We start from the raw sequence: 22,844 nt of genomic DNA, 5'->3' as shown, positions 1-22,844 counted from the left end.
TGTCTGTGCAGAGAGGAGAGGACAGGGATAGACAGACACATAGTTGACAGGCTACAGAAGAGGCTACGCTAATGCAAAGGAGATTAGAATGACAAGTGGGCTACACGTCTCGAATGTTCAGAAAGTTAAGCTTACGTTGCAAAAAAAAAAAAAAAAAAAAGATCTTATTGACTAAAATGATATAGTACTGCTGGCTGGTGAAGTAGCCTGGCTAGCAGTGGCTGCGTTGTTGAAAGTGAAGCTGGCTAGGTAACCTAGACAATTTCTCTAAATTTCTCTAAACTACACAATTATCATGGATACAAGGACAGCAAAGACAACTAGCTAACACTACGCTAATCAAGTCGTTCCGTTGTAATGTAAGTTTCTACAGTGCTGCTATTCGGTAGAAGTTGGCTAGCTAGCAGTGTTAGCTAGCAGTGTTGGCTAGGTAGGAGGACGGCAGCGCGGCAGGCGAAAATAGCTGGCTAGCTAACCGATAATTACTCAAAGCTACACAATTATCTTAGATACAAAGATAGCAAAGAAAACTATGTAGCTAGCTAACACTACACAAATCAAGTCGTTCCGTTGTAATGTAATCGTTTCTACAGTGCTGCTAATCGGTGGCTAGCTGGCTAGCTAGCAGGGTTGACTACGTTACGTTACGTTAGGACGAGAATACCTGGCTAGCGAACCTCAGCGAACCTCGATAACTACACAATTATCTTTGATACAAAGACGGCTATGTAGCCAGCTAAGTAGCTAGCTAAGATCAAACAAATCAAAGATAGCAAAGACAACTGTGTAGCCAGCCAACACTACACTAATCAAGTCGTTCCGTTGTAATGCACTCGTTTCTACAATGCTGCTATTCGGTGGCAAGCTGGCTAGCTAGCAGTGTTGGCTACGTTGCGTTACGTTAGGACGAAAATAGCTGGCTAGCGAACCTCAATAACTACACAATTATGTTTGATACAAAGACGGCTATGTAGCTAGCTAAGATCAAACAAATCAAACCGTTGTACTGTAATGAAAATGAAAATCAGACCGTTGTACTATAATGAAATGTAATGAAAAGTTATACTACTATTCGGTAGACGGTGGACGTTTGCTAGCTGGCTAGCTGCTGGGCAGATAGCAGTGTGGACTACGATAGACGACGAAATACGATAATTACGCAATTATCTTTGATACACAGACGGCTATGTAGCTAGCTAAGAAGAAATTGCTAAGGTTAGACAAATTAAACCGTACTATAATGAAATGTAATGAAATGTAATGAAAAGTTATACTACCTGCAGAGCGAATGCAAATGCGACCGCTCGCTCCAAACCGGATGTGTATTTTGATCAAACACATGGTGTTTATGCAACTTGTCAGCACCTGACATCCAGCGAGCAGCGCTTCAGTTCCCCTGGGGTCAGTCTGGGATCTGTCTCTACTGCACACTGGAAGGTCAGGCAAGGGTCGAACCGAAGCGCAGCCATGGGCGTTGAGTTATGGGGCCAATCAGGAGGGATATTTACGGAGGACTCAACAGACATCTGGAGGGAGATGACTGATGCAGACAACCAGGATGGGTGGGGTCAGGTGGTCAGTCAAGGCAGGAGACAGGGAGATTTGATTAGGAGCAATGTGAATGACCTCAATCTGTCAATTTACAGGAAGTTGATTTGAGTGATACCTCCTGTGCTTGTGCTACTGTGCATCATGACATGATATACTGTGTACAAATGCACCATTTGATCCACATTGAAGGAGGTAGTAAAAAACATCCGCTATGTTTGGTATGAATAAGGCAGTAAATTAGTGTCAGTGTGCTCAAAGTGAGACACACTGTCCACACTTGCTCCAAAAGCAATGCAGGTATATTCTGGACTCAATAGCATCCCAACTCCACAGTAATAGCTGAAAATAGTCCTTCTATCTTTCCCTTTTTTGTCTCTGAATTGACAGGAAAACCTGTTTGTATTCCAAAAGCGTTTCCCCAGTTCAGCAGTCTTTAAAGAGTCCCGGCCTGCATCCCTTTTGAAATACATCTAATATCATTGAGGCTGGGAAGAGGTGATCATCTCTCTCTCTCTCTCTCTCTCTCTCTCTCTCTCTCTCTCTCTCTCTCTCTCTCTCTCTCTCTCTCTCTCTCTCTCTCTCTCTCTCTCTCTCTCTCTCTCTCTCTCTCTCTCTCTCTCTCTCTCTCTCTCTCTCTCTCTCTCTCTCTCTCTCTCTCTCTCTCTCTCTCTCTCTCTCTCTCTGCGCATCTCTCTCTCTCTCCGCCTCTCTCTCTCCCTCCGCCTCTCTCTCTCCCTCCGCCTCTCTCTCTCCCTCCGCCTCTCTCCCTTGCACCCTCCCTCCCTAGTTTGTTAAATGGCCTGGCATTAAACACCTATTTGCATGCATATTTGCGCGAGCCATTCCTGATAACACTCCTGAAGCCTTCGGAATGGAATTTTCCAAAGCGGGCATAGTTTATCAATCAATCAATCAATCAATTTTATTTTATATAGCCCTTCGTACATCAGATAATATCTCGAAGTGCTGTACAGAAACCCAGCCTAAAACCCCAAACAGCTAGAATGCAGGTGTAGAAGCACGGTGGCTAGGAAAAACTCCCTAGAAAGGCCAAAACCTAGGAAGAAACCTAGAGAGGAACCAGGCTATGAGGGGTGGCCAGTCCTCTTCTGGCTGTGCCGGGTGGAGATTATAACAGAACTATGCCAAGATGTTCAAAAATGTTCATAAGTGACAAGCATGGTCAAATAATAATCATGAATAATTTTCAGTTGGCTTTTCATAGCTGATCATTAAGAGTTGAAAAACAACAGGTCTGGGACAGGTGGCGGTTCCATAACCGCAGGCAGAACAGCTGAAACTGGAATAGCAGCAAGGCCAGGCGGACTGGGGACAGCAAGGAGTCACCACGGGCGGCAGTCCTGACGCATGGTCCAGGGCCCAGGTCCTCCGAGAGAAAGAAAGAGAGAAGGAGAAAATTAGAGAGAGCCAAGATTTTCAAAATGTTCATAAATGACAAGCATGGTCAAATAATAATCAGGAATAAATCTCAGTTGGCTTTTCATAGCCGATCATTAAGAGTTGAAAACCGCAGGTCTGGGACAGGTAGGGGTTTCGTAACCGCAGGCAGAAACAGTTGAAACTGGAATAGCAGCAAGGCCGGGCGGACTGGGGACAGCAAGGTGTCAGCATGCCCGGTAGTCCTGACGTATGGTCCTAGGGCTCAGGTTCTCAGAGAGAAAGAGAGAACGAGAGAATTAGAGAGAGCATACTTAAATTCACACAGGACACTGGATAAGACAGGAGAAGTATTCCAGGTATAACCAACTGACCCTAGCCCCCCGACACATAAACTACTGCAGCATAAATACTGGAGGCTGAGACAGGAGCGGTCAGGAGACACTGTGGCCCCATCCGAAGAAACCCCCGGACAGGGCCAAACAGGAAGGATATAACCCCACCCACTCTGCCAAAGCACAGCCCCCACACCACTAGGGGATATCCTCAACCACCAACTTACAATCCTGAGACAAGGCCGAGTATAGCCCACAAAGGTCTCCACCACAGCACAACCAGGGGGGGGCGCCAACCCAGACAGGAAGTTCACGTCAGTAACTCAACCCACTCAAGTGACGCACCCCTCCTAGGGACGGCATGAAAGAGCACCAGCAAGCCAGTGACTCAGCCCCAGTAACAGGGTTAGAGGCAGAGAATCCCAGTGGAGAGAGGGGAACCGGCCCTGGAGAGACAGCAAGGGCGGTTCGTTGCTCCAGAGCCTTTCCGTTCACCTTCACACTCCTGGGCCAGACTACACTCAATCATATGACCTACTGAAGAGATAAGTCTTCAGTAAAGACTTAAAGGTTGAGACTGAGTCTGCGTCTCTCACATGGGTAGGCAGACTGTTCCATAAAAATGGAGATCTATAGGAGAAAGCCCTGCCTCCAGCTGTTTGCTTAGAAATTTTAGGGACAATTAGGAGGCCTGCGTCTTGTGACCGTAGCGTACGTGTAGGTATGTACGGCAGGACCAACTCGGAAAGATAGGTAGGAGCAAGCCCATGTAACGCTTTAAAGGTTAACAGTAAAACCTTGAAATCAGCCCTTGCCTTAACGGGAAGCCAGTGTAGGGAAGCTAGCACTGGAGTAATATGATCAAATTTCTTGGTTCTAGTCAGGATTCTAGCAGCCGTATTTAGCACTAACTGAAGTTTATTTAGTGCTTTATCCGGGTAGCCGGAAAGTAGAGCATTGCAGTAGTCTAACCTAGAAGTAACAAATGCATGGATTAATTTTTCTGCATCATTTTTGGACAGAAAATTTCTGATTTTTGCAATGTTACGTAGATGGAAAAAAGCTGTCCTTGAAACAGTCTTGATATGTTCGTCAAAAGAGAGATCAGGGTCAAGAGTAACGCCGAGGTCCTTCACAGTTTTATTTGAGACGACTTTACAAACATCAAGATGAATTGTCAGATTTAACAGAAGATCTCTTTGTTTCTTGGGACCTAGAACAAGCATCTCTGTTTTGTCCGAGTTTAAAAGTAGAAAGTTTTCAGCCATCCACTTCCTTATGTCTGAAACACAGGCTTCTAGCGAGGGCAATTTTGGGGCTTCACCATGTTTCATTGAAATGTACAGCTGTGTGTCATCCGCATAGCAGTGAAAGTTAACATTATGTTTTCGAATAACATCCCCAAGAGGTAAAATATATAGTGAAAACAATAGTGGTCCTAAAACGGAACCTTGAGGAACACCGAAATGTACAGTTGATTTGTCAGAGGACAGACCATTCACAGAGACAAACTGATATCTTTCCGACAGGTAAGATCTAAACCAGGCCAGAACTTGTCCGTGTAGACCAATTTGGGTTTCCAGTCTCTCCAAAAGAATGTGGTGATCGATGGTGTCAAACGCAGCACTAAGGTCTAGTAGCACGAGGACAGATGCAGAGCCTCGGTCTGACGCCATTAAAAGGTCAATTACCACCTTCACATGTGCAGTCTCAGTGCTATGATGGGGTCTAAAACCAGACTGAAGCATTTCGTATACATTGTTTGTCTTCAGAAAGGCAGTGAGTTGCTGCGCAACAGCTTTTTCTAAAATTTTTGAGAGGAATGGAAGATTCGATATAGGCCGATAGTTTTTTATATTTTCCGGGTCAAGGTTTGGCTTTTTCAAGAGAGGCTTTATCACTACCACTTTTAGTGAGTTTGGTACACATCCGGTGGATAGAGAGCTGTTTATTATGTTCAACATAGGAGGGCCAAGCACAGGAAGCAGCTCCTTCAGCAGTTTAGTAGGAATAGGATCCAGTATGCAGCTTGAAGGTTTAGAGGCCATGATTATTTTCATCATTGTGTCAAGAGATATAGTACTAAAACACTTAAGTGTCTCTCCCGATCCCAGGCCCTCGCAGAGCTGTGCAGATCCAGGACAGCTAAGCCCTGGAGGAATACGCAGATTCAAAGAGGAGTCCGTAATTTGCTTTCTAATGGTCATGATCTTTTCCTCAAAGAAGTTCATGAATTTATTACTGCTGAAGTGAAAGCCATCCTCTCTTGGGGAATGCTGCTTTTTAGTTAGCTTTGCAACAGTATCAAAAAGAAATTTTGGATTGTTCTTATTTTCCTCGATTAAGTTGGAAAAGTAGGATGATCGAGCAGCAGTGAGGGCTCTTCGGTACTGCACGGTACTGTCTTTCCAAGCTAGTCGGAAGACTTCCAGTTTTGTGTGGCGCCATTTCCGTTCCAATTTCCTGGAAGCTTGCTTCAAAGCTCGGGTATTTTCTGTATACCAGGGAGCTAGTTTCTTATGACAAATGTTTTTCGTTTTTAGGGGTGCAACTGCATCTAGGGTATTGCGCAAGGTTAAATTGAGTTCCTCAGTTAAGTGGTTAACTGATTTTTGTCCTGTGACGTCCTTGGGTAGGCAGAAGGAGTCTGGAAGGGCATCAAGGAATTTTTGTGTTGTCTGAGAATTTATAGCACGACTTTTGATGCTCCTTGGTTGGGGTCTGAGCAGATTATTTGTTGCGATTGCAAACGTAATAAAATGGTGGTCCGATAGTCCAGGATTATGTGGAAAAACATTAAGATCTACAACATTTATTCCATGGGACAAAACTAGGTCCAGAGTATTACTGTGGCAGTGAGTAGGTCCAGAGACATGTTGGACAAAACCCACTGAGTCGATGATGGCTCCGAAAGACTTTTGGAGTGGGTCTGTGGACTTCTCCATGTGAATATTAAAATCACCAAAAATTAGAATATGATCTGCTATGACTACAAGGTCTGATAGGAATTCAGGAAACTCAGAGAGGAACGCTGTATATGGCCCAGGAGGCCTGTAAACAGTAGCTATAAAAAGTGATTGAGTAGGCTGCATAGATTTCATGACTAGAAGCTCAAAAGACGAAAACGCCATTTTTTTTTTTGTAAATTGAAATTTGCTATCGTAGATGTTAGCAACACCTCCGCCTTTGCGGGATGCACGGGGGATATGGTCACTAGTGTAACCAGGAGGTGAGGCCTCATTTAACACAGTAAATTCATCAGGCTTAAGCCATGTTTCAGTCAGGCCAATCACATCAAGATTATGATCAGTGATTAGTTCATTGACTATGACTGCCTTTGAAGTGAGGGATCTAACATTAAGTAACCCTATTTTGAGATGTGAGGTATCACGATCTCTTTCAATAATGGCAGGAATGGAGGAGGTCTTTATCCTAATAAGATTGCTAAGGCGAACACCGCCATGTTTAGTTTTGCCCAACCTAGGTCGAGGCACAGACACAGTCTCAATGGGTATGGCTGAGCTGACTACACTGACTGTGCTATTGGCAGACTCCACTAAGCTGGCAGGTTGGCTAACAGCCTGCTGCCTGGCCTGCACCCTATTTCATTGTGGGGCTAAAGGAGTTAGAGCCCTATCTATGTTGGTAGATAAGATGAGAGCACCCCTCCAGGTAGGATGGAGTCCGTCACTCCTTAGCAGGTCAGGCTTGGTCCTGTTTGTGGGTGAGTCCCAGAAAGAGGGCCAATTATCTACAAATTCTATCTTTTGGGATGGGCAGAAAACAGTTTTCAACCAGCGATTGAGTGCTGAGACTCTGCTGTAGAGCTCGTCACTCCCCCTAACTGGGAGGGGGCCAGAGACAATTACTCGATGCCGACACATCTTTCTAGCTGATTTACACGCTGAAGCTATGTTGCACTTGGTGACCTCTGACTGTTTCATCCTAACATCGTTGGTGCCGACGTGGATAACAATATCTCTATACTCTCTACACTCGCCAGATTTAGCTTTAGCCAGCACCATCTTAAGATTAGCCTTAACGTCGGTAGCCCTGCCCCCTGGTAAACAGTGTATGATCGCTGGGTGATTCGTTTTAAGTCTAATACTGCGGGTAATGGAGTCGCCAATGACTAGGGTTTTCAATTTGTCAGAGCTAACGGTGGGAGCCTTCGGCGTCTCAGACCCCGTAACGGGAGGAGTAGAGACAAGAGAAGACTCAGACTCAGACTCCGACTCGCTACATAATGGGGAAAACCGGTTGAAAGTTTCTGTCGGCTGAATGAGCGACACCGGTTGAGCATTCCAACAGCATTTCCCTCCAGAAGCCATGAGAAAGTTGTCCGGCTGCGGGGACTGTGCGGGGGGATTTATACTAACGTTACTATCTGTACTTACTGGTGGCACAGACGCTGTTTCTTCCTTTCCTACACTGAAAATACCCTTGCCTAACGATTGCGTCTGAAGCTGGGCTTGCAGCACAGCTATTTTCGCCGTAAGGCGATCGTTCTCCTGTATATTATGAGTACAGCGACTGCAATTAGAAGACATCATGTTAATGTTACTACTTAGCTTCGGCTGTTGAAGGTATTTATGTTCAGTTTAACTGAACATAAAGTAGCATTCCGGTTAGTAATCAGTATTCTGCAAGCTTTTTGGACACTTTTACCTTTGTGACAGGAGCCATTACATGTCTGGGTATTGTGTGAACGATCGCTTTTTCCCATCCAGTTTCAACCCAGCAGCAGTTTGGGGTTGTAGTGATCTCATAGAGGGAGTAGTAGTTAGCTGTGACAGGAAGGCCATTTGAAAGCATGGCTGATTTTCCTCCATACTCCCACTTGGGCTGACTAACAGCTTGTTCAGTCAAGGGTTATCAGCCGCAGATGGTTTGAGACAATAAACACAATCAAATATGGGGGGGAGTTTTTAGAGGCACTATGCCTGAAGCCCTGTCTTCATAGCGATGCACTATCTTCTCAGTGTAACTTCTCATCGTACAACTCGTATCTTAATTATTCCTTCTCTTCCTATCTGTTTCTTCATTTTTTCCCATCGCTTTATTCCTTAGAGAGTGCATTATCTTTGTAACGTTGATTGTTTGTGCCCTCAAGCGCTTTAACAGCTCTAGGTGACAAATAGCATTAATATTGAACATAAATTACAATTACGTATGCATTTCACCTTTAGCTTTACGCCTTATTTAATATTCAAGTGTCTTCTTATGAAATATGAACTTTGACACGAGCGTTTAATTACAGTTACATTTTAATGTAGAGGAATAGTGTCAGGAACACACTGAGGTGATGCTGATAGCCATAGTGTGTTTTATTAAAGATCCATAGAATATTTCCATCATAATTCCCCTGATCCATTCACCCTGGCACCAGGGTAAACTACAGTAACATACTGTAATTTCTAACCCTCCATCCTGATCATTAACAATCCAACCAATGAGATCTGGGCCCTGCCCCTCAATATCTAAAGGGTTCAATCAATCACCTATTGAGGAGCTACAGAGGAGCAATGCTTAGCAACAGCTCAGAGTCTAACAGTGGGGTGCAGCCTCTCTCCTCCCTGAGTGAATCACCTCTAACCCATTTCAGAGTAATCATGATTCATTTTGTTTACCCCCTTCGCCAATCAGCATAGAGAATGGCACCTGTAATTGCAGAGGACAGTATTCCAGAGTTGGCAGAAAGAAAAATCCATCTTGAAACGCGAGTTCCTTTCCTCTCCAAGAGGTCTGCAACATTTTACATGAGCAGAAACCATATTCTATCTGATAGCACGTATCTGATTGGCCTAATAGTCTTCCTTAACCACCATGTTTGCAGTGTTGGTTCTAATATTACAGTACATGCGCACACACACACACACACACACACACACACACACACACACACACACACACACACACACACAGACACACACACACACACACACACACACACACACACACACACACACACACACACACAGAGAGAGAAGTCAGATCAGACAGATCCAGCTCCGAGAGGCCCTGCTCCATCCGCAGCAGATTCACATTTATGCAACAAACGTTAGTGCATCGAACCGAATTACATCGAAACCGAATCGCATCGTTCTTTAATCAAACCGAATCGCACTGAATCGTTTCAAACAAAACCTTATCGTTCCTGTATCGGAGCCTAAGTATCTAGATCAGTATCGAATCATCTCCTGGAGCCCTGTCACACTGGCCAAGCTTTGCTTGAGGTCAATTGTGTTCCTAGATGATGTCTAAAGAGGGAGTTTCCAATGTATCATCTCTGTTGTCTCCGTGGTGCTCCTTTGTTTTTGCCCTCGTCACTCATCCCTATAGGAAAAAAGAGGGAAAACGATGTTTCATTTTGCTCATTGAGACAAAGGTTTTGTAAAGTCTCCTGATTAGCTATCTCCGTCTCAGCACAAACACTGAACATAGTGAAAGGAAAACAAGGTAGTTAGTTTCATGATATTGAAGCAGTCGAACATCTCTGTATGAACATCTCTGTATGAGTACTGCATAGGGAACAGGTACAGTGGTATATATCATCCCTAGTTCAATGAGCCAAGATGGTTATGACTCAGTAGGAAATGATCTGGCTCTGTAATCACTGAGCTGGTCACCGCTGACAGTCCTTTTAGCAGCAATACCACATTTCCAATTTGACTTAATCACATTCTTCCCATGCCATCTCTTTCCCAGACTCAATAAAACGAATGGGGATGTTTCAATTGAGATTGTAATTGGAAGTCTTTATGACTTTTTGACTGTTATTACTACAAAGACAATGCAGAGGTTTCCATGGACATTGGTGTTAAAGGTTGTATTTCAGTACAGCTGAAAACCAAAATAGAATATTATCATAGAATATTGAGGCACATTTTAATTGGTACAGTGCCTTCGGGAAGTATTCAGAACCCTTGACTTTTTCCACATTTTGTTACATTAGACAATATTCTCAAATGTACACTACCGTTCAAAAGTTTGGGGTCATGTCCTTGTTTTTTAAAGAAAAGCTCATGTTGTTGTCCATTAAAATAACATAAAATTGATCCGAAATACAGTGTAGACATTGTTCATGTTGTAAATGACTATTGTAGCTGGAAACGGCAGATTTTTTATGGAATATCTACATAGGCGTACAGAGGCAACCATCACTCCTGTGTTCCAATGGCACGTTGCGTTAGCTAATCCAGGTTTATAATTTGAAAAGGCTAATTGATCATGAGAAAACCCTTTTGTAATTATGTTAGCACAGCTGAAAACTGTTGTTCTGATTAAAGAAGCAATAAAACTGGCCTCTTTTAGACTGGTTGAGTATCTGGAGCATCAGCATTTGTGGGTTCGATTACAGGCTCAAAATGTCCAGAAACAAATACTTTTTTGTGAAACTCGTCAGTCTAATTCTTGTTCTGAGAAATGAAGGCTATTCCATGCGAGAAAATGCCAAGAAACTGAAGATCTCGTACAATGCTGTGTACTCCCTTCACAAAACAGCGCAAACTGTCTCTAACCAGAATAGAAACAGGAGTGGGAGGCCCCGGTGCACAACTGAGCAAGAGAACAAGTTAATTAGAGTGTCTAGTTTGAGAAACAGACACCTCACGAGTTCTCAACTGGCAGCTTCATTAAATAGTACCCGCAAAACACCAGTCTCAACGTCAACAGTGAGGAGGCGACTCTGGGATGCTGGCCTTCTAGGCAGAGTTGCAAAGAAAAGGCCATATCTCAGACTGGCCAATAAAAATAAAATATTAAGATGGGCAAAATAACACAGACACTGAACAGAGAAACTCTGCCTAGAAGGCCAGCATCCTGGAGTCGCCTCCTCACTTTCTACATTGAGACTGGTGTTTTGCGGGAAAATTTCCAATCAATTGAATTTACCACAGATGGACTCCAATTAAGCTGTAGAAACATCTATAACATGATCAATGGAAACAATATGCACTAAGCAAAATTTCAAGTCTCATAGTAAAGGGTCTGAATACTTAAGCAAATAAGATATATCTATTTATTTGTAAAAATGTCTAAAAACCTGTTTTTGCTTTGTCATTATGGGGTATTGTGTGTAGATAGTTAAGGACATTTTATATTTAATCCATTTTAGAATAAGGCTGTAACGTAAACAAAATGTGGAAAAAGTAAAGGGGTCTGAATACTTTCCGATGGCACTGGGTACTGAATATTTACTGTCATAGAATAATGAGTTGATTTTTGTCAGGGACACTGAGGTCACATATAGGTGTGTTTACTAACAGTACAGGGAGTACAATGCCTTCCCCACTAACATCTGAGTAGCAGAAGGACCACTGTGTGATGAGTGATCGCACCACCAGGCATGTACTGTACAGCTTTCTCTGGATGGTCTATCTCAGTGAAGACAGAGGACTATTTGCCTTAGCACATAACCCTCCCTGGAAAAATGCAAATAGACCCAGAGGGACCAGATAAAACAAAGCAATGGGGGGAAACCCTGAGCACTCTGCCCCAGGGCCTCTTTTTTCTGTCACTCCTTCTCTCTCTCTCTCTCTCTCTCTCGCTCTATCTCTCTCTGTCTCGCTCTCTCTCGTTTTCTCTCTCTTTCTATCACTCTTTTCTCTCTCTCTCTCGTTTTCTATCACTCTTTCTCACTCTCTCTCTCTTGCTCTCGCTTGTTTCAATTACCCCCCCTTTCCCTCTCACCTTTCTCTCTCCCTCGCTCCCTCACAAAACCTCAAACGGGGCCCAGTAATAGACCAATTTCAGCTCTGCCTGGAGCAAACAATCCCTTTATTCATGTATCCGGGCCTATTCCCGCACAGTGAGATTGCCCCCTTCACACTGAGATGAGTGGGAAGACGCCTCCCCGGTGGGGCGCGATGAACGGCCATGAGCCATGGGGTGGCCGGGACGGGGAACATTCACCACTGCCACATTACAGATGGTTATAGGCTGTTTGTATGCAGGGGCGGACTGCGCCAAAAATGTATTCAGCCCTGGCACTTCAGTCACACCAGCCCACATCACCGCTACTTACACACACAGACAGTAATGCTACTGACACATAATGTAGGCAACTATAGTACAACCTTTACTGTACCAGTGACCGGTGGAACATAGTCCTTATTTTTTAACCAGCTCTTTCCAGCTCATGTTTAAGACAAATGTAACATGTAAAAACAACACTGGTGTTACAACTCAACAATATAACTGTGCCTCTGTTGCCTCCCGGTTGTGCAATCTGTCTCTGCATATTCTCTGTCACTTTGTTTGTCTGTTTGTGATTCTCTTTGTTCGCCTTTGTTGTCACTCTGACTTTGCTTCTGCTTGTGCTCCTCTGTCTTCACTCTGTACGTCTGTCTGTGTCTGTCACTCTGTCTGTCACTCCTAAGTGTTAATTGCTATTACATATACAGCAGAGTCAACATATTAAGGAACTGGAAGTACATCTGTGTCTCTGTTTTCTTCCTACTTCCACTGCACTCCCCTCTGAGCTGTCTCTGCTCAGCCTAGCATCCTTTCCCTCAGCACTGGTACCAGCAGCCCAGGGGACCACAGCCTGTGCTGGGCCCAGCAACATCCTAGATGTGAATGAATAAACACATTTATTAGAAGAAGAAAGATTACTGAATAAATGCCTAAAAGATGGCCATTGGCCTATACAGTAATATCTTATGAAAGCCTAACTACTGTACTTATGTAACGGATGTGAAATGGCTAGCTAGTTAGCGGTGGTGCGTGCTAATAGCGTTTCAATTGGTTACGTCACTCGCTTTGAGACCTTGAAGTAGTGGTTCCCCTTGCTCTGCAAGAGCCGCGGCTTTTGTGGAGTGATGGGTAACGATGCTTCGTGGATGACTGTTGTTGATGTGTGCAGAGGGTCCCTGGTTCGCGCCCGTGTCGGGGCGAGGGGGCGGACTAAAGTTACTGTTACATTGATGCTGTTGACCCGGATCACTGGTTGCTGCGGAAAAGGAGGAGGTCTAAAGGGGGGTGAGTGTAACAGATGTGAAATGGCTAGCTAGTTAGCGGTGGTGCGCGCGAATAGCGTTTCTACCGGTTACGTCACTCGCTTTGAGACCTTGAAGTAGTGGTTCCCCTTGCTCTGCAAGAGCCTCGGCTTTTGTGGAGCGATGGGTAACGATGCTTCGTGGATGACTGTTGTTGATGTGTGCAGAGGGTCCCTGGTTCGCACCAGTGTCGGGGCGAGGGGACGGACTAAAGTTATACTGTTACACTTATACTGCATATGTAATTGCCTGGCTATCATACATGCCCACCCCCCCCATCCTAAGTGTTAATTGCTATGACATATACAGTGTTCATATAGAGCCAAAATATCACAAAACTGTCAGTACATGTGTCCGTGTCTCTCTCTCTCACTCTGTCTCTCTGTCTGTGTTTTCTACCCACGTCCACAACACTTGACTGCTGTAGCAGCAGCTGAGATGTCCACACTGCCTGTGCTGGGCCCAGATACCCACTAGGATAACACTTTAATTTTAAGGGTCCATAATAAACCATTTATAAGGCATTTGATCATTACTCCCACATTTGTAAATGTTAGCAAGCTAGTTATTCACACACGTGTATATATATTTCCTTAAACATCCGGTGTTGTGTGCTTATTCTTTTACCAGGTACAGCAGGAATGTCCACCATCTTTTTGTGAGAAATTACACTGGTCCCTCAAAACATTTCTAAAGTATTTATAGAGTACATAGCACTCACTTTAGGGACTGTGAAAATCCTTTACTAATGATTAGTAAATGGTTTATTAATGTGGGAGTAATGATTATTAATAAATAGTCAACACACAATTTATATATGCCTTATAAATGGTGTATTACGGCCCCTTAAAATAAAATGTTACCGATCCTCGTTGTGAATGAATAAACACATATATTAGACAAAATAAGAAAATCCCTGAATAAATGCCTTATAGATGACCATTGGCTTAAATAATACCTTATGACAGCCTAACTACATATTTCAAATGAGTGCATGTCAAGTGTTCCCCCCTGCCCACTTTAGATAAGTGTTTAAATATTAGGCTACATGTAATCCATTAAATAGAAGAAAACAGAGAAGGAGAGAGAGAGAGAGAGAGAGAGAGAGAGAGAGAGAGCGAGAGAGAGACTGCCAGTTCCTTAATGTTTTGGTTGTAACCAATGGCTACATTAATTAAATGGCATTCTCTCTCTCTCCCTCTCTCTCTCTGTTTTCTTCTATTGAATTAAATATACATCCTTCTGTGTTTGTCAAAGAACGATGCCGGGACTAGTTTATGTGGATGCGGATACATTTCCTGTGATGTGTTACGTTTGACAGTGCCACGCGCTTATGCTTGTATCTTTCTGCCAAGAAGTGACGGGCCTATCAGTGAATTAAATAAGCGGGAGATAGGTGGGACTTTCCAGCCTTCAGTGAGGTGGCTAAGTAATATAGCCTGACACAAGAGTCACTCGTTACTACAGCTCGTAAACTCACTCGCTGGGCTGAGATTCAGAAACAAATAAACATTGATTAAACAATTAATACCCAGTCCCTGAATTGACCTTCATGGTAATACACCAGTGGTTCCCAACCAGGGGCACTAGGACCTCTGGGGGTACCTGACCTATCCACAGGGGGTACTTGAAAAGACTCATGAGACCATAGGTCTGTGGTAAAATGCAAATGAGGGGGTACTTCAGAGCAAAATTCAGTTTGTGGAACGATAACCGGAAAACGTTAGGAACCACTGTAATGCATGATGACTTGTGTTTAGTAAAAAGCACTGTATAAATGTGTGGTAGATGGCTATTGCCTTACCTATGTGTTATAAAAGCCAATGTAATAGCGCAAAAGTCATTAACAAAACAGGCTCATGGGCTGCCGGCCGTGTCCATTATATGTTTTTGTATTTATATCAATATTTTTTTATCCATTTGGACGAGCCCACCATGATAAAATATGGTTTGGTCCTCCGGCATTTGCCAGAATTGCCAGACGGCCAATCCACCCATGTTTGTACCCCGCCTTCCTGTGTCCAACTGGCCGTATGTGTCCTGTGAAGTGGAACATGACCATGGGCAGGTTGCAGAGTAGTGTGAACTCCCCTGGGTCTGGGTGAGACTGGGAGTATATTCTGTCTGACTGTCGTCAGCGGGTGTCCTGTATGTCTGTGTGATGTGATTTGACCATAACCGGACACGACCATAGCCGGAGCTCCAGAGTCTAAATGGGATGCTATTAAATCCAAAATGGCCCGCTGTGGATAAATGGCCCCCCTCCCTCCCACTGTTTACCATAGAGGAGCATTATCGTAGCAGTCCACCCAGCCTCACATTGTCATATCCAATCATTCAAATTTCTGAATGGCACTAAGGCGTGCTTAATTAATTAAAAGGCTAATTTAAATTTCCCACTGTTTGGCTTGGTGGAAGACATTTAGAAATATCAGAGCGGAAAGCTCAGACTGTAAAAAGAGAGAGAGGGAGAGAGGTTAATGTGCAGACTGTAAAAAGAGAGAGAGGGAGAGAGGTTAATGTGCAGACTGTAAAAAGAGAGAGAGAGAGAGGGAGAGAGGTTAATGTGCAGACTGTAAAAAGAGAGAGAGGGAGAGAGGTTAATGTGCAGACTGTAAAAAGAGAGAGGGAGAGGGAGAGAGGTTAATGTGCAGACTGTAAAAAGAGAGAGGGGAGAGAGGTTAATGTGCAGACTGTAAAAAGAGAGAGAGGGAGAGAGGTTAATGTGCAGACTGTAAAAAGAGAGAGAGGGAGAGAGGTTAATGTGCAGACTGTAAAAAGAGAGAGAGGGAGAGAGGTTAATGTGCAGACTGTAAAAAGAGAGAGAGGGAGAGAGGTTAATGTGCAGACTGTAAAAAGAGAGAGGGAGAGGGAGAGAGGTTAATGTGCAGACTGTAAAAAGAGAGAGGGAGAGAGGTTAATGTGCAGACTGTAAAAAGAGAGAGAGGGAGAGAGGTTAATGTGCAGACTGTAAAAAGAGAGAGAGGGAGAGAGGTTAATGTGCAGACTGTAAAAAGAGAGAGAGGGAGAGAGGTTAATGTGCAGACTGTAAAAAGAGAGAGAGGGAGAGAGGTTAATGTGTAGACTGTAAAAAGAGAGAGGGAGAGGGAGAGAGGTTAATGTGCAGACTGTAAAAAGAGAGAGAGGGAGAGAGGTTAATGTTCAGACTGTAAAAAGAGAGAGAGAGAGGGAGAGAGGTTAATGTGCAGACTGTAAAAAGAGAGAGAGGGAGAGAGGTTAATGTGCAGACTGTAAAAAGAGAGAGGGAGAGGGAGAGAGGTTAATGTGCAGACTGTAAAAAGAGAGAGGGGAGAGAGGTTAATGTGCAGACTGTAAAAAAAGAGAGAGGGAGAGAGGTTAATGTGCAGACTGTAAAAAGAGAGAGAGGGAGAGAGGTTAATGTGCAGACTGTAAAAAGAGAGAGAGGGAGAGAGGTTAATGTGCAGACTGTAAAAAGAGAGAGAGGGAGAGAGGTTAATGTGCAGACTGTAAAAAGAGAGAGAGGGAGAGAGGTTAATGTGCAGACTGTAAAAAGAGAGAGGGAGAGGGAGAGAGGTTAATGTGCAGACTGTAAAAAGAGAGAGGGAGAGGGAGAGAGGTTAATGTGCAGACTGTAAAAAGAGAGAGAGAGAGGGAGAGAGGTTAATGTGCAGACTGTAAAAAGAGAGAGAGAGAGGGAGAGAGGTTAATATGCAGACTGTAAAAAGAGAGAGAGAGAGGGAGAGAGGTTAATGTGCAGACTGTAAAAAGAGAGAGAGGGAGAGAGGTTAATGTGCAGACTGTAAAAAGAGAGAGAGGGAGAGAGGTTAATGTGCAGACTGTAAAAAGAGAGAGAGGGAGAGAGGTTAATGTGCAGACTGTAAAAAGAGAGAGAGAAAGGGAGAGAGGTTAATGTGCAGACTGTAAAAAGAGAGAAAGGGAGAGAGGTTAATGTGCAGACTGTAAAAAGAGAGAGAGGGAGAGAGGTTAATGTGCAGACTGTAAAAAGAGAGAGAGGGAGAGAGGTTAATGTGCAGACTGTAAAAAGAGAGGGAGAGAGGTTAATATGCAGACTGTAAAAAGAGAGAGAGAGAGGGAGAGAGGTTAATGTGCAGACTGTAAAAAGAGAGAGAGGGAGAGAGGTTAATGTGCAGACTGTAAAAAGAGAGAGAGGGAGAGAGGTTAATGTGCAGACTGTAAAAAGAGAGAGAGGGAGAGAGGTTTATGTGCAGACTGTAAAAAGAGAGCGGTAGAGAGGTGGTTAAGCCTCCTTTTCTTATGATTCATTTGTTTAACGTTAGTGTGCGGATCTATTCAGAAGAGTGACACGTTGAAAACACTTGGGTGGGTTGCCAATGGACCTTCACTCCATATCAGGTTTGAGTCTCCTCATCTGGCCCTGCTCTGCTGTGTCAATGCTGAGAGCCTGAGGAGGTTAACAGCATCAGTGTGGGAGACTAAAGTCAGTGGAGGTTTCTGCTAGTGGTACTACCCACCCCTGACACGCTATCCTCCATAACGGGTGAGTAATTGGCCTGTGAGACGTCTCTCACCATGGTGACCCCATCCCCTTGCTCAGTTTTAGACTATGTGATGTGGCCACCAATCTCCAACCTCAGTGTCAGACCCTGTGATGTGGCCCCCAACCATGAACAAAATGCAAGGCTTCTATTGCTCATCTCTTTCCCCCTCCTCTCTTCCTAAAGGAGGGAGTCTAAGCAACATTAGTCAGCTCTCATCAGGCATACACTCTTAGAATAAAGAGATCCAGAGGGGTACTTTGCAGAGGGACAGGGTTCTACCAAGAACCGTTTTGCTCGGAAGAATCCTTTTTGGAAGACAGGGTCCTTAGATGATTCTTTGGAGGGCAAGAAGGATTCTTTGTAAGACAAGAATGATTCTACATAGAACCATATATATAATTTCCCAGCATGCTCTATTGCATGGAGATTTTTAGAATTGTTTGTTTTACTGTAATATTTGTGTTTTTGCAAGTACATTGATAGGTTGATTTTCATTTTATGTTACAGAAAGATAAATAACATACAGTTTTCTAAACTAATCGAATATGTTAGTAACTGTATTTATTGCACCCGTTACTGAGATGGTTGTTCCAGTTTAGTTGATTGAGGTAGTCTCAGTGTTCAATATTACCTGCCTTTGACGTCTGCTTCCAATTTACACTCTCAAACGCATAGATCCCCTGAACGCAGCTCACTCTCTAGATCCCAATCACCTGAATTCTGACCACCTGTTCACACACCTGTATGTCATTATCACACACTATTTAGTTCAGTTTTTTGCAACCCACCACTGTGAGGTATTGTTTGTTTTGTGACACACTTCTAGTCGGAGCTCTGTTTTTCCCGTAATTTAATCCTCCTGTGTATGATAGTTTTTGCCTGCCTCACTAACGATGCCTTTTTGCCTATTCCCTGCATGTACCTTGGCCTATTGGATTTCCTGTTATCAACCTATTGCCTGATCTCCCGGATGACGTTACTATCCTTTTCCCTGCCTGTGCTGTTGCCTTGTTGGACCCCCCTGTGTACGGCCTGCCCCTGGACCCAGCTACCTCCTGTGGTCCTTTACAAATAAACACCTTCTGCGCCCTTCACTTGAAACCAGCTCTCTGTCTCCCACCGTGTTCATTACACTACCTTGGCAGTTATTCTGAATGCAGGTTGCGGGTGATTAACAATTCCACTTGTTGGTTATCGTAACTCTGGCTGGTTTCCAATAAGAATTATACATCACTTTGCAAACCAGCATAATGTGACTTGCAGGCCTGAGTTTTTAAAATGGCGCCGGAAGAAATGGCAGCCGTTTTACGGGCGCCCAACCAATTGTGTTATTACGTGTTTTTTTCGCATTATTTGTAACTTATTTTGTACATAATGTTTCTGCAACCGTATCTTATGACAAAAAAGAGCTTCTGGATATCAGGACAGCGATCACTCACCTCGGATTAAACAAATCTTTTTTCTACAACAAGGAGGACGCACAGGACATTCTCCAAACACCCGACAGGGCTGACATCCCCGTTATTTGCAAGAGGAAGCGATGCAGGTACAGAGGATAAATAGCCGGATGCCTTGTCAGGACCCAGAGAAGGCGAGTGGGAAAGCTGCCGTTCTCGTCAATACTACTCGCCAACGTGCAATCATTGGACAATAAATTAGACGAGGTACGATCACGAATATCCTACCAACGGGACATCAAAAACTGTAATATCCTATGTTTCACGGAATCGTGGCTGAATGACGACATGGATATTCAGCTAGCGGGATATACGCTGCACCGGCAAGATAGAACAGCACATTAAGACGAGGGAGGGGGGGGGGGGAGCTGTAAACAACAGCTGATGCACGAAATCTCTAGATTTTGCTCGGCTGAAGTAGAGTATATTGTGATAAATTGCAGGCCACACTACTTGCCTAGAGAGTTTTCAGCTGTACTTTTCGTGTCTGTTTATTTACCACCACAGACATATGCTGGCACTAAAACCGCACTCAGTCAGCTGTATAAGGAAATAAGCAAACAGGAAACCACTCACCCAGAGGCGGCGCTCCTAGTGGCCGGAGACTTTAATGCAGGGAAACTGAAAGCAGTTCTACCAAATTTCTATCAACATGTTAAATGTACAACCAGAGGCAGAAAAATTCTAGATCACCTGTACTCCACACACAGAGACGCTTACAAAGCTCTCCCTCGCCCTCCATTTGGTAAATCTGACCACAACTCTATCCTCCTGATTCCTGCCTACAAGCAAAAATTAAAGCAGAAGGCACCAGTGACTCAGTATATAAACAAATGGTCAGATGAAGCAGATGCTAAACTACAGGACTGTTTTGCTATCACAGACTGGAACATGTTCCGGGATTCTTCCGATGGCATTGAGGAGTACACCACATCAGTCACTGGCTTTATCAATAAGTGCATCGAGGACGTCATCCCCACAGTGACTGTACGTACATACCCCAACCAGAAGCCATGGATTACAGGCAAAATTCGCACTGAGCTAAAGGGTAGAGCTGCCACTTTCAAGGTGCGGGACACTAACCCGGAAGCTTACAAGAAATCCTGCTATGCCCTGTGACGAACATCAAACAGGCAAAGCGTCAATACAGGGCTAAGATTGAATCACACTACACCGGCTCCGACGCTCGTCTTATGTGGCAGGGCTTGCAAACTATTACAGACTACAAAGGGAAGCACAGCCGCGAGCTGCCCAGTGACACGAGCCTACCAGACGAGCTAAATCACTTTAGCAACACTGAGGCATGCATGAGAGCATCAGCTGTTCCGGGCGACTGTGTGATCACGCTTTCCGTAGCCGACGTGAGTAAGACCTTTAAACAGGTCAACATACACAAGGCTGCGGGGCCAGACGGATTACCAGGACATGTGCTCCGGGCATGTGCTGACCAACTGGCAGGTGTCTTCACTGACATTTTCAACATGTCCCTGATTGAGTCTGTAATACCAACATGTTTCAAGCAGACCACCATAGTCCCTGTGCCCAAGAACACAAAGGCAACCTGCCTAAATGACTACAGACCCGTAGCACTCACGTCCGTAGCCATAAAGTGCTTTGAAAGGTTGGTAATGGCTCATATCAACACCATTATCCCATAAACCCTATACTCACTCCAATTTGCATACCGCCCTAACAGACCCACAGATGATGCAATCTCTATTGCACTCCACACTGCCCTTTCCCACCTGGACAAAAGGAACACTTATGTGAGAATGCTATTCATTGACTACAGCTCAGCGTTCAACACCATAGTACCCTCAAAGCTCATCACTAAGCTAAGGATCCTGGGACTAAAACACCTCCCTCTGCAACTGGATCCTGGACTTCATGACGGGTTGCCCCCAGGTGGTGAGGGTAGGTAGCAACACATCTGCCATGCTGATCATCAACACTGGAGCTCCCCAGGGGTGCGTGCTCAGTCCCCTCCTGTACTCCCTGTTCCCCCATGACTGCATGGCCAGGCACGACTCCAACACCATCATTACGTTTGCAGATGACACATCAGGGGCCTGATCCCCGACAACAATGAGATGGGCTATAGGGAGGAGGTCAGAGACCTGGCCGGGTGGTGCCAGAATAACAACCTATCCCTCAACGTAACCAAGACTAAATAGATGATTGTGAACTACAGGAAAAGGAGGACCGAGCACGCCCCCATTCTCATCGACCGGGCTGTAATGGAGCAGGTTGAGAGCTTCAAGTTCCTTGGTGTCCACATCAACAACAAACTAGAATGGTCTAAACACACCAAGACAGTTGTGAAGAGGGCACGACAAAGCCTATACCCCCTCAGGAAACTAAAAAGATTTGGCATGGGTCCTGAGATCCTCAAAAGGTTCTACAGCTGCAACATCAAGAGCATCCTGACTGGTTGCATCACTGTCTGGTACGGCAATTGCTCGGTCTCTGACCGCATGGCACCTCAGAGGGTAGTGCGCACGGCCCAGTACATCACTAGGGCTAAGCTGCCTGCCATCCAGGACCTCTACACCAGGCGGTGTCAGAGGAAGGCCCTAAAAATTGTCAAAGACCCCAGCCACCCCAGTCACAGACTGTTCTCTCTACTACCGCATGGCAAGCGGTACTGGAGTGCCAAGTCTAGGACAAAAAGGCATTCTCAACAGTTTTCACCCCCAAGCCATAAGACTCCTGAACAGGTAATCAAATGGCTACCTGGACTATTTGCATTGTGTTCCCCCCCCAACCCCTCTTTTTACGCTGCTGCTGCTCTCTGTTTATCATATATGCATAGTCACTTTAACTATACATTCATGTACATACTACCTCAATTGGGCCGAACAACCAGTGCTCCCGCACATTGGCTAACCAGGCTATCTGCATTGTGTCCCGCCACCCAACTCCTCTTTTACGCTATTGCTACTCTCTGTTCATCATATATGCATAGTCACTTTAACCATATCTACATGTACATACTACCTCAATCAGCCTGACTAACCGGTGTCTGTATGTAGCCTCGCTACTTTTATAGCCTCGATTCTGTATATAGCCTGTCTTTTTACTGTTTATTTCTTTACTCACCTATTATTCACCTAATACATATTTTGCACTATTGGTTAGAGCCTGTAAGTAAGCATTTCACTGTAAGGTCTACTCCTGTTGTATTCGGCGCACGTGACAAATAAACTTTGATTTGATTTGATGTGGCCTGTTAACCAGGAGATTCCTAACACACGACTGTCTTAGGTTATAACTAGGTCCTCAAAGAAAGACCTTATGATATATGTAATATATTGTCATAAATGATTGCATTTTAAAGGCTAATAAGGCTGCTGGAACCTTTCATAAAGGGTTCTAGGAAGAACCCTCCAAAAATAAAAGGGTTCTCGGTAGAACCCTTCATAGATGATTCTAAAAAGAACCTAGATAAAATTATTATTACCTAGAACCCTTACCTAGAACCCTTCATTGAGAGTTCTAGGTGTAACCATATACAGGGGGTTCTTTGAAGAACCCTGTATAGAGGGTTCTAGATAGACCATCAAAAAGGGTTCCTCTATGGCAACAACCCAAAGAACCCTGTAT

The 22,844-nt window shown here is 44.3% G+C and overlaps 1 protein-coding gene across 5 annotated transcripts in view; it reads left to right on the top strand.

The window, feature by feature from the left end:
- Nucleotides 1–22,844, top strand: part of LOC129838286 (synaptotagmin-1-like) — a 242,104-nt gene that overhangs the window by 142,350 nt on the left and 76,910 nt on the right. Inside the window, exon 1 of one of the 5 annotated variants that reach the window (XM_055905156.1) lies at nt 20,647–21,155. The exons of 2 other annotated variants lie outside the window; for them this stretch is intronic. In XM_055905156.1, coding sequence (XP_055761131.1) covers nt 21,014–21,155 — 142 coding nt within the window. In that variant the 5' untranslated portion in view covers nt 20,647–21,013. Of the gene's footprint in view, nt 1–20,646; nt 21,156–22,844 lie in introns of those variants that run through there. 2 more of the 5 variants (XM_055905152.1, XM_055905153.1) reach the window with 2 other exon arrangements.

Source organism: Salvelinus fontinalis, chromosome 39 (assembly GCF_029448725.1).
Source record: "Salvelinus fontinalis isolate EN_2023a chromosome 39, ASM2944872v1, whole genome shotgun sequence".
NCBI lineage: Eukaryota > Metazoa > Chordata > Actinopteri > Salmoniformes > Salmonidae > Salvelinus > Salvelinus fontinalis.
The sequence above is the reverse complement of the archived record's forward strand: the minus strand, read 5'-3'. Positions and strand labels throughout refer to the sequence as shown.